This window comes from Ooceraea biroi, chromosome 6 (assembly GCF_003672135.1).
Source record: "Ooceraea biroi isolate clonal line C1 chromosome 6, Obir_v5.4, whole genome shotgun sequence".
Taxonomy (NCBI): Eukaryota; Metazoa; Arthropoda; class Insecta; order Hymenoptera; family Formicidae; genus Ooceraea; species Ooceraea biroi.
Genome location: NC_039511.1, coordinates 2607807 through 2618262, shown reverse-complemented (window position 1 = coordinate 2618262; position 10456 = coordinate 2607807). Strand labels below are relative to the sequence as shown.

Genomic DNA, 10456 nt, shown 5'->3' with positions numbered 1-10456 from the left:
GTTAACTTTTAAGAAGTCTTTTAAGAGAAAAACAAAGTCTTGAAATTCTAAAAATAAAGTATATTTTACTTACGCAACTAATTAATAATATTTACGTTAGTTAAAAATCCTTAGTCCTCCGATATGTATAAATATAAACAGTTTTTTCAATCATTTGAAACAAAATTAGAGTTTTATTTTCAAACTCTCACTCCTGGGCACCCCTTTTGTGAAAAAATTACGTTGAGAGTTATAATAATGCGGTATAACGTTACAACACGCAAAATTGGGAATCATTCTATATTATATCAAACAAATCTCTCACGCATAATACGTAGCGGCTTCGCTCTATTTTTATCCAATAGATGTCGCGAAACTTCTCCCAATACTCGATAGCACAAGATTCATATGCAACAGTATATTAAGCATAAGACAATAGTGTCCGATCTTTAACCGTATCGCCCCACTGTGCGGCGACCTGCGGTGGTGGTGCGGTGGTGGTACACACCACCGAGGCCGGTCCAGTCCACTCGCCCATATCCTGCATACTCCCGACAGGGGGCAGGTCGCCGCACAGTGGGGCGATACGCTCAAAATCTTGATATGAATCTTGATATCTTTTTTTTTATTAAAACAAAATATAAATACATATGGCGCTGGGAACTAGCCCATATTGCCCGCTCTTTACAAATTAAAAAACACTTCTTAAACTCTTTTAAGAAAAACATGAGTGATGTGAACTCTTAACTTCTCTTAACTTCTCGCACATATGTTGTATAACAATAACCACCTCAATAACTAGAATCTTGATATCGAGTATTGGGAGAAGTTTCGCGACATCTATTGGATAACAATAGAACGAAGCAGTGCTGAGAAACAGAGCCCCAAGGCCCCAACACGCTCGCACGCACACAGACGCTCCGCCTGTCCGTGAGCTCGGGAGCGCTCGGCGCGTTTTTTTTTATGAAAAGCACGCTTGATGTTGAAGTAACGGTGCAAATGACTTCAGCAATTTAATAAAATAACTTTAATAATTTCAGCACGTTCTGTAAACAATGTACGATTCGATGTGACGCAATTAATCTCATAACTGAAGGTAAACTTGTACTGTAATATAACTTAAATACTCAAACTTACTTAAAGCTACAATACTCTGTTTTCAATGATACTGACATTGATACTTAAATAATAATAATTATTTAAATGCATAATCAGTTCTCTCAGGTAGGTAGACTATGTTACATTACAGTATATGGCAATGGCAAGCGAAACATCCATTTGGTACGTAGGTTCGCATAAACGGATGTGGAGGCTGCGCTGGATCCAGGTTCAAAGAGTCCTCGCTTTCGTCACTCAGCTCCCCGATGCTGAACGTGTCCGTGAGATCTTGCTTGTGCTTGGAATTGTCCTTCGATTTCGCCGGAAAGAGAGTCATTTCGTCCTCGCTGCAATCATCAGTCAGGCACAATGCGTTAATTACATTTTATCGCATTTTCAACAGAGGTTTTGCGAGTTTATATACAATAATCGTATGTTAATTAGTGACAAATAAGAAATGTATCGCTGTTTAGCTGACAAAGAAACATATTACATGTAACGATCAGAAGTTTGCTCTTAAATGTAATAATATATCGATATCATATCATTTAGCATTTGTTTAATGAGTATTTTGATACCTTTCGCTATCACTGTGCCAGTATTCGACTAGAGGGAGGTGTTCCTTATTCTTATGTGGTATTGGCAATCGCTGGATTGATATCAATCCGGTAGAACTGGCACCGCTCGTATTCTCATTGTCATACTTTGGAAGCTTTATGTAATCTGAGTTGCGCTGGATACGCTTTGCCTGTTCAATACGCGTTTCTGCAGAACAACATTACTTACGTAAAGATACACAGTCACACCGGTTATTATTAGAAGCAATGTTGCAAGCAAGAAGTTGTAAAGCTAGAAAATATGGTTTCAGCACCAAGTTTCTTTTGCAATTGCTTGGTCGTGCTCCGTTGAGGTGCCTGCGTATGGTTACTGCTGCAACTGCTATCACTACCCTACAAGTGACAGGAATAGTTTTGTATCGCCGAGTAATTTCTACCTTGCAGAATCATGTTAGTTCTTTCATGTATGAACCGTAATCATGTATGAATTGGGCGAATCTAATGAGCAAGTGTCCGTCCACTTGGTCATTGAAGCAGACATTTACCAAGAAGAGTCTTTCGTCCTCCACATGGTTAACGGCTTTAGGATCACTGTCAATTCCACTATCTTCCATGCTTCAAAGCATTTACGGGTGTAGAAGCTCAGCTTCTTAACTCATCTGCAACAGAAAGAGGCACTTGCACTATTTGTTTTGGGTTAACTCACTGATCGAGCATGAAATTCGCGTGAAAAGCAATATCATCACAAACGTGAAACGCGTATTACAATTAATTAAATTGCACTCAAAAATGTTGACACTTAACGTATCGTAGAGGTTGAGTGAACACATGTCACTACTCCCACGGTTTCATACGCGTTACATTGAGAATTTGCCGTAATCAATAACGTGTACCACGTGTTATCATGAAAATTAAGTAGAGCTACACGTTTCACGGGCTCCGAATGAACGATATTTACACAGTTTTATACTGCAACTTGTTGGAATGCTCACATTACCGTGGCATAGTCCATTATTGATTTTCCTGCTACCGAATAACCCCAAACAGATAAGCGTGCCTGCCTCGATATCGGCAGGAAAAACCGAATGACAAGGACGAGGAAAATATCATGTGCAGAAAGAATCATGCAAATTTCAAACCTTTCGCATCCTCGACAATTTTATACCACTCATGTTTGATTCGCAGACATGCCTGTCTCTGTCGTTATGCATAATACGACACGAAAATATTAAAAATAACCTTTCACATAACTTTGCAAGTCTACTCGTGCTTTCAGTAGAATATGCTAAAATAAAGATTTGTTTGAACCATGGAGACACCTCATTTCCAATTCAAATCACTAGCTAGACTAACATTGCTGCTAAGTCTAGCGTATCCTAGGAAACCGTAACAGACTTCTCAGTATTGAGTACAAAGGCAGAGAGTATTTGGAATTTTTATTGCACCTTTGTCATACATTATATATATATATTTATAAATCGTTGAAGAAGAATATTATAAAACTAGAAAGTATATTCATTTAAAAGATACTCAGATCATTGTGCAGTGTAGGAGGGTTTATTTTCTCATTATTAATAGTAAGTCATATGTTAAAAATTATTTTATAGAATACATTACATTTATTACATGAAGAGGATTTTAGCTAATCATACATTAAACGTCAATTGCTAGATATTATTGCTTTGACATACCTTACGTCACAATGGCACCAACAATACCCAAAAAATTACCCTCCAAACTGTCAGAAGTGAATAAAGAGGTGTGTATTATGTCAAAAAGTAGAGCATTATATTATTTTAAGATACAATCATACATATGTAGCTGTATAAGTATGAAAATGTCCAAAAATCATGCTCGATGATCTTGCAGCACTCGAAGAGCTTTATAATGCGACCAGACTTGGGTGCTGGTGACATGGATTGGATGCGAGGGAAGGTTCTGCTAAAACCAGATGATCAATTGCAACTAACGGAAGCAGTACGTTTGATTCTCTGCAAGTCTCCTTAAAAGCTCTCAAACAGCTCTGTATCTAATTTTATTATCATAGGAGTTACAAGAGGAATTTGCCAAAGTGTTAACTACACATAACACCAGGGTACCAGATTCCCTGGTCGAATGGTCATGGAAATTACGTGAATTTGTGAGATTGCCACCTCCGCCAGATTTAGTAACTCTTCTGAATGTGACCGGTACTATACTACACAAGGACTCTGAAGAAGCTAAAATGCAATTGACAGGTGTTACCGGTAGGGCTTTTGCATCTTTCATTGTAATAATATAATATAATTAATGTTCTGTAATATAATCGATGTAGTATTATATCTCAAAATTCTGTTATGCAAAATTTGTTACATATGCAGCTGACGAACATGAGGAGGCAGTGGATGAAAAATTGAAACGTGATGAAGCCGAAGAAGAAAATGATGAAGAAGGTAAATGTGGAAGACTGGTAATTACTGGTGCAACGATTTTACAAATTACGTTTAATCCTCTGCGTCTGTTTCTTAAACAAGAATGTAAATTGCACATTTTATAAGAACAGCAGATGAAATAGACAAAACAGTGGAGGCGCTAGCCGAAGCTGAACAACAGGAACAGGAATTAGAACCTGAGCCAGAACCAGAGCCAGAACCTGAGCCAGAACCCGAGGATGTTTCAGAGAAGAAGAAACCCAAGAAAGCACCTAATCAATTTAATTTCTGCGAAAGAGCGGCGTTGACGTACGACAATCCTATGAGAGTACGTGTATTAAATTTTCATATAAAATAACATCGAACGAAAGATGTTACAAAATCTGATTTAATTTTAAAAAATAAAGATGTTTTAAAAGCAATATATTTAGAAAATAAAATCAAATATTTTTTTCAGGATATGAGCACGCAAACTATACCTCCGCCTACTGCGACTTTTAACGTCAATGTTTTCCAATGGACTATTTTTGACGAGTATCAGGTACATAAAATTCTCTTCTGATTTATGCAGATAGAAAAGATAACAAATTCTTTTATTTTATATTGTTCTAAATTATTTGGCACATAATATGATTCTTATACACAACTTCATTAATATCATATGATTTCCAAGACAATTTCATGATTTATTTCACTGATAGGAGGACTATGATCAGCAGCAGCGCGAGAAAGAGAAGGAGAAGAGAGTGCCGTTGACGCTGCCGAAGAAGGAAGATGTGAAGAAGAAAGCTCAACTGGAGTCTGCGGCAATGACGCAGAGAATGCTACAAGCTGCGAAAACGTTGGAACGAATGGTCAATCAAAATATCTTCGACGATATATCACAAGGTAGGCATCGTCGATCTTTTCTCTGAAACTCAGATCTCGAATATACATTTCCTCAATTGCCGTTAGATTATAGATACTGGAACGATCCCAGCGATGAGTTCAAGGACGAAGAAGGTTCCTTATTACCTCTGTGGAAGTTCTCTTACGAGAAAACTAAGAAGCATGACATCACGGACATGTGCTTCAACACCACGTATTACGATCTTTTCGCGGTCGCCTTTGGAACATGTCAGTAGCGAGCACGCGTATTCCTATTTCCTCACGATGCTCAGGCTTTACAAGCAGATTCTTACATTGTCATTACAGTGTCATTTAATAGTGCGATAACGAACGGCACAGTATGCTTATTCAGCTTGAAGAATCCGTCGTATCCGGAATGGATTTGTCCGACAGAGTCTCCCGTGATGTGCCTGGACTTCAACGCCCAGCATCCTCACCTTCTGGTCATCGGTAAAAAAATAATACGTCGGCACGTAATATTTAGGGATACAAACGATTCATTGCGCTAATAATTTTAGGTACCATGGACGGGTCAGTAGCGGTTTATAACGTAATGTTACCGCCCTCCGCGCCGCAATACAAGAGCAGCGACGTCGTGCAGAAGCACGGGGGATTGGTATGGGAGGTCTGTTGAAAATTTGTTTAACTTTGATGTATTATTCTGCACCAACCGAGATCTCCCCCGAGAGCCTCAATGAGAAGAACGTTAAAAAAATCGTACTGACCACAGATTTGTTGGGCGCCTGACACGGAAGAGGGAAATCTGGCGTTCTTCAGCGTCAGTATCGACGGCAAGATAAATCACTGGGTGTTAAATCAAAACGATCTCGGTCTCACCACCGTTATGACGTTATTTCTGAATCGACCGCCTATCCCGGGACCAGACGGCACGATGATCACGCTCAAAGGTAATCCCAGACAAATGAACGGTGTTTACCGCGTCTCCTCCAGGTGTGACTACGCGATTACGTGAATTCCGTTTGAATTCAGGATGCGGGATGTGCATGGCGTTTCATCCTGCCGATCAGAACGTCTTCCTGGTAGGCACGGAAGAGGGTACCATATACAAGTGCAATACGGCGTACAGCAGTATCTACATGAGGACGTATCACGAGGCGCACACCATGCCGGTGTACCGGATAGTCTTCAACAAGTTCAACTCCAGCATCTTCGCCAGCTGTTCCGGCGATTGGCGAATCAAAATCTGGGAAGACGAGAGACCGTGAGTTGCACATCCCCGACGTTCAAATCAATCTCGCTACACAGATTTCAGATTTCATTGCGACACACCATTACGTTGCAGGGAGCCGTTGTTCATGTTTGATCTGGGCGTTCCGGTCGGTGACGTTCAATGGGCACCGTACAGCTCGACAGTGCTGGCCTGCGTATCGAACGACGGCAAAGTTACGGTGTTCGATCTAAATGTTAACAAGTACAGGCCTATATGCAGTCAGCAGATTGTCAGCAAACGGAAGAGCAAATTGACGCGATTAGCTTTCAATTACGCGCTACCGTTTATAATAGTCGGCGATGATAAGTAAGTAACATCTTCTCAAATTGTACAACGTCCATCGTAAGTCACTTTTATTCGAGATATGCTGTACACAATTCCTTTGCATTTCGTTACCTCAACCTTTGATCTCGCAGAGGTATCGTGAATACACTGAAACTGTCCCCAAACTTGCGGATCCAAGTGAAACCGACGAAGAAGCAACTGCACTTATCAACAACTGAACTAGAATCGATGAAGTTAGAAAAACTGCTTAGTTTTGTGCGTGAGCCTCCAGTGCTGATTCCACCTGAAGACGTGAGAACGTCTTCGGTGTCCTAAAGTAAGTAAAACTGATGCGTCAAATATGTATACAGAGCTTTTGAGCTTTTGTAAAACAGTGCTTTATTAGTATCTGCTATAACAGACGCGGATACATATACATATCTATATTTTTACAAATAAATTGGCACTAATTAATAGAGAGCTCAAACAGTTCTACGAAGTAGTATGTATGCCTGGGCTTATTGCCTGCAAAAATCTTTATAATAAATCACCTCAAGTTCACTGTTGAATATGCAATAAACAAAATTATTCGACCTAAACTATTTCCAATCCATGTACGAAATATAATATATTATATAGTTTTTTCTAAAATGCAGAGAAATAAAAGAAAATATCTATTTATGGAAGTTTGTCTTGTTCCCTTAAGATTACGACTTTTGATTGAGCGAAACTTGAACAATGGAAAAATTTCTACTATATAAATATTCAGGAAATATTAATCTTCTGACATTTTATATAATCGTTCGAGATATAATAATAAAATACATTATTAAATGCTTCTATCACAAATAAAATATTTTTTTAAATGTTACATTAGATCTGTTCAAGTATCATTAATGTTAAATATTTAAATTTCTAATGTACAGATTATAACACCTGCAAATGAACACTGTATATGTAGTAAAGCTAATATAAAGTTACAATAAAAGTGTACACACGTATACACCTTGAAAAATGTATTTATATTCCCACAGTCGAATTCAAAGTACTAAGTTTATTTGGCACATCGTCAACAGGTCAATTCATGCAAGAAGTTTGCAAATTTTACTATTCTACACAGAATTATCCAGAGATATAAAGGTAACATTTTTTTGGCAACAATTATTTGTCAGTATTTCTTATACTGAGATAGAGCCCCAATAAGGCAGATAGAAATGTCGACCAATCACCGCCTAAGATAACAAGTGTTGAAAATGTCAAATTGTAATTTTTATGTTAACGTCTTCATGCATAGATAATTCCTAGTCTCGTTAAATATACACATGCACAGTGTTTCGTCATACTCGTCAATCCGCTAGCAATGAATACGATTCAGTCCTTGGAGTGCCGTTCCCTGCGTGCAAGACATCAAACGATAAATCGTCGTAGAACAGTTTTCGAAAACAGCCTGGGAATGGACTAGTCAAAGATAAATTTGCCAGGTAATTCTGGATTCTCTATCACACCCTTGTAATACTTAAGCTCTAGGAAGTCCCTAATATTATTCGGACTTGGCACTTGTCTACCGGCGAATTCGATGCTCGACATCGGGTGCAGGAAGTGCTCCGGGAAGTCCCGGTTCTTCAGAAACCACGCGTCCTTCGTCATGGTGCCGTTCCGTGCGTAGAATGGCAGCAGGTTCACGTGCAAGCGATTCACCCTGGAATATTGTACCTTGAAGAACTCGCCCTCGGTCGCCTTTTCCCAGATGAAGCCGTCGTCGTCAACGACCGGTTTGCTCCCGGCTCTGACCAGCCACAGCGACCTCGCCAGGTCGTCTCGGTTCAATCCAATTTGTACTTCGTGATCCCACGGCAGAATGTCGCCGTGCCTCATCGCTCCCAGCAGTGACTGGCCCTCCAGCCAGAATCGTATGCCAACTTCTTCCAGCTGGTCGATAACGTGAAGAGCCACCTTCCTCAGTCCGGCCAGGCAACAAGGCGGCGTGTATCGATGCAGGTAGAGGTACGACGGCACGCCGTTTATCACTGAGCCGAAGCACCTGGCTGTCTCTCGCGAACAGCCGTACCACTCCGCGGAGCCGGTGGCTCTCGTGACTTTTTTTATTCGCAATTTCTCAAACATCGATCGCTCACGCGTGCGATACAACTGCTGCACCCTGAACTGAGTCTGTTGGTTTCTATACAATGGTTTCCCTTCGTTGAACTGATTCTTCAATATATGTATCTAGCAACACGTGCGCCACAAGAAATACTGTCAGTACTTATATTTAACTCATGATACATTTGCTCTAAGGAAAATTGGAAGTTTTAACAGAAAATTATGAGATAAGCAATTTTGCACATTTTTAAAGGAAATACATGATGCATAGAAGATACTTACCACATAAATAAAAAGATCTTCAAACACAAATTTGTTCATGCTAATAATCACTGACACAAGATAATACACAAAATATTCACGAATTATCTTCATATAAACGTAAAATATCTGCATTTTAAAGTTGATTCGTACAAATCCGATTGAACAAATTATAGCAAATCATATCAACGTCACACAAAAGTAGATAGTATTCATCACAAAAGAAGAAAATGGAAAACAAGAACGATTATTTCAGATATTATCAAGCAAAATGAATTACGAACCTTCGCGCCGATAGCTGTCGTTTGAATGTATAATGCGTCCGTGAATGGTTGCAGGAATGGATCCGATAGTTTCCTTAGAATCCTCGCTTCGAGCATTGTTACATGTTTGCCTATTACACTGTCACATTCCGTTCCCGTAACTCGTGTTATCCTCAAACTCCATTCCTTCACCCTTAAATCTAGTTCGAGACAATGCAAGGAGGTCTTGCCCACTGGTACAATAACTATCCCCAAATTTGACGCCTGTGAGACAGCTTCCTGCGAAATGTACATGAAAGACAGTAATAATAATATCCATTAATAATAATGACCAAGGCTATTTACCTGCACAACTTGCTTAGTCGACAACCTCGTTGCATCAGGCAAGAACAGAACAAACTTGGTGCGTATGTAGAACAGTGGATTCCTCTCCTCGAAGGACCTGTTAAACTCGGGCCGTAAGCTGATCAATTTGACATTCTTCATACTCTCGTTGGTGAAGTCCAGCTCCAACGGTGGATACGGCAGCTCATCGCAGACTATCAGGACGGGCATCTCGGGGAAGGAATTCAGGATGGACTCCACCATGGACGCCACATCGTTCTCGAAATTCTCGAACTGCCTGATGACGATGGTGACCAGGCGGGCTAGGCGCCGGTGAAGCTTCTGCGGCGGCTCGCCCGTCGCAACGCTCGGCGTCAGCAACCCCAGGGTATCCTGAGCCGCAAATAGCCGCCATATCCTGTGCCAGACGATGATGTTACCTAAGAGCGCGAGCACCAGGACCGCCCTGATAAACCTGAGGCGCATTGTTACGGTGCACGGTGCGGTCTCATCCTATATCATCGGCGAACTACGCGCGTCTACATCCCGGCTCCGGCGAGCATTTGACGGTTCGGAGTATTTTACGTTATATCGAGACGATGATTCCCGACACCGAGTCTACGTGCGGGTCATTCGAGTCGACCCGACGTGATTTCGCCCGATCGCGAGATTGGCAGACCTCAAGCGAGTAATTTATTCCTCGCTGTAGGCGGACGCCCACGGAGCGTTCGAGTCGTTTTTTGTGGTTAGGTACGCTAGGCTTGGTCAACTAACCCCAATTACGGTCTATTTTTTTATCGTGAGGACTGTAGCGATACACCGTACACATATTAGTTGTAACGGGACTTTTTAATGGATATTGCTCTGTTAAACGCACAGTACTTGTAACTTTAATGCAATCAAGAAAGAAGCGTTTATACATATACTGATACAAGATCGTCGAAATAAAAGAGGTTAGGTGGTTCGGATAATTTTTACGCTGAAAATGCAAGTGACGTAATCGTAGGAACATATGTATGCATGAGTGATGACATCTAATTGAACTCATATAGAAAATTAACGTAATTGCGCTTTATTGAG

The 10456-nt window shown here is 40.4% G+C and overlaps 3 protein-coding genes across 8 annotated transcripts; 1 reads left to right on the top strand and 2 right to left on the bottom strand.

Moving 5' to 3' along the window:
- Positions 1-986: 986 nt before the first annotated feature.
- LOC105281841 lies at positions 987-2910 on the bottom strand. Of its 5 annotated transcripts, none has more exons than XM_026970158.1 (5): positions 2595-2613; positions 2180-2293; positions 1949-2027; positions 1656-1842; positions 987-1424 (listed from the first exon to the last, which is right to left on the bottom strand). In XM_026970158.1, exons 2-5 carry the CDS (start codon positions 2246-2248, stop codon positions 1223-1225), a joined length of 537 nt encoding a protein of 178 aa, XP_026825959.1. In that variant the 5' UTR covers positions 2249-2293; positions 2595-2613; the 3' UTR covers positions 987-1222. The 5 variants fall into 5 exon arrangements, with proteins under 5 accessions (XP_026825959.1, XP_019888006.1, XP_011341664.1 ...); XM_020032447.1 differs by lacking the exon at positions 2595-2613 and adding an exon at positions 2401-2586; XM_011343362.1 differs by lacking the exon at positions 2595-2613 and adding an exon at positions 2439-2586.
- A 176-nt stretch (positions 2911-3086) lies between these two features.
- Positions 3087-7426, top strand: LOC105281843 (dynein intermediate chain 2, ciliary). 2 transcript variants are annotated; one of them, XM_011343365.2, is made up of 15 exons: positions 3087-3211; positions 3306-3393; positions 3504-3611; positions 3682-3880; positions 3995-4066; positions 4177-4373; positions 4503-4586; positions 4747-4933; positions 5000-5161; positions 5240-5383; positions 5452-5558; positions 5664-5841; positions 5924-6155; positions 6237-6470; positions 6581-7426. In XM_011343365.2, exons 2-15 carry the CDS (start codon positions 3337-3339, stop codon positions 6762-6764), a joined length of 2145 nt encoding a protein of 714 aa, XP_011341667.2. In that variant the 5' UTR covers positions 3087-3211; positions 3306-3336; the 3' UTR covers positions 6765-7426. The 2 variants fall into 2 exon arrangements, with proteins under 2 accessions (XP_011341667.2, XP_011341668.2); XM_011343366.2 differs by having other exon boundaries at positions 3087-3393; positions 3682-3871.
- On the bottom strand, positions 6811-10344 carry LOC105281844 (fukutin-related protein). Its single transcript, XM_011343369.3, has 3 exons — positions 9398-10344; positions 9074-9331; positions 6811-8654 (listed from the first exon to the last, which is right to left on the bottom strand). The coding sequence occupies exons 1-3, from the start codon at positions 9860-9862 to the stop codon at positions 7887-7889; spliced, it is 1491 nt and encodes a 496-aa protein (XP_011341671.1). The 5' UTR covers positions 9863-10344; the 3' UTR covers positions 6811-7886.
- Positions 10345-10456: the final 112 nt, after the last annotated feature.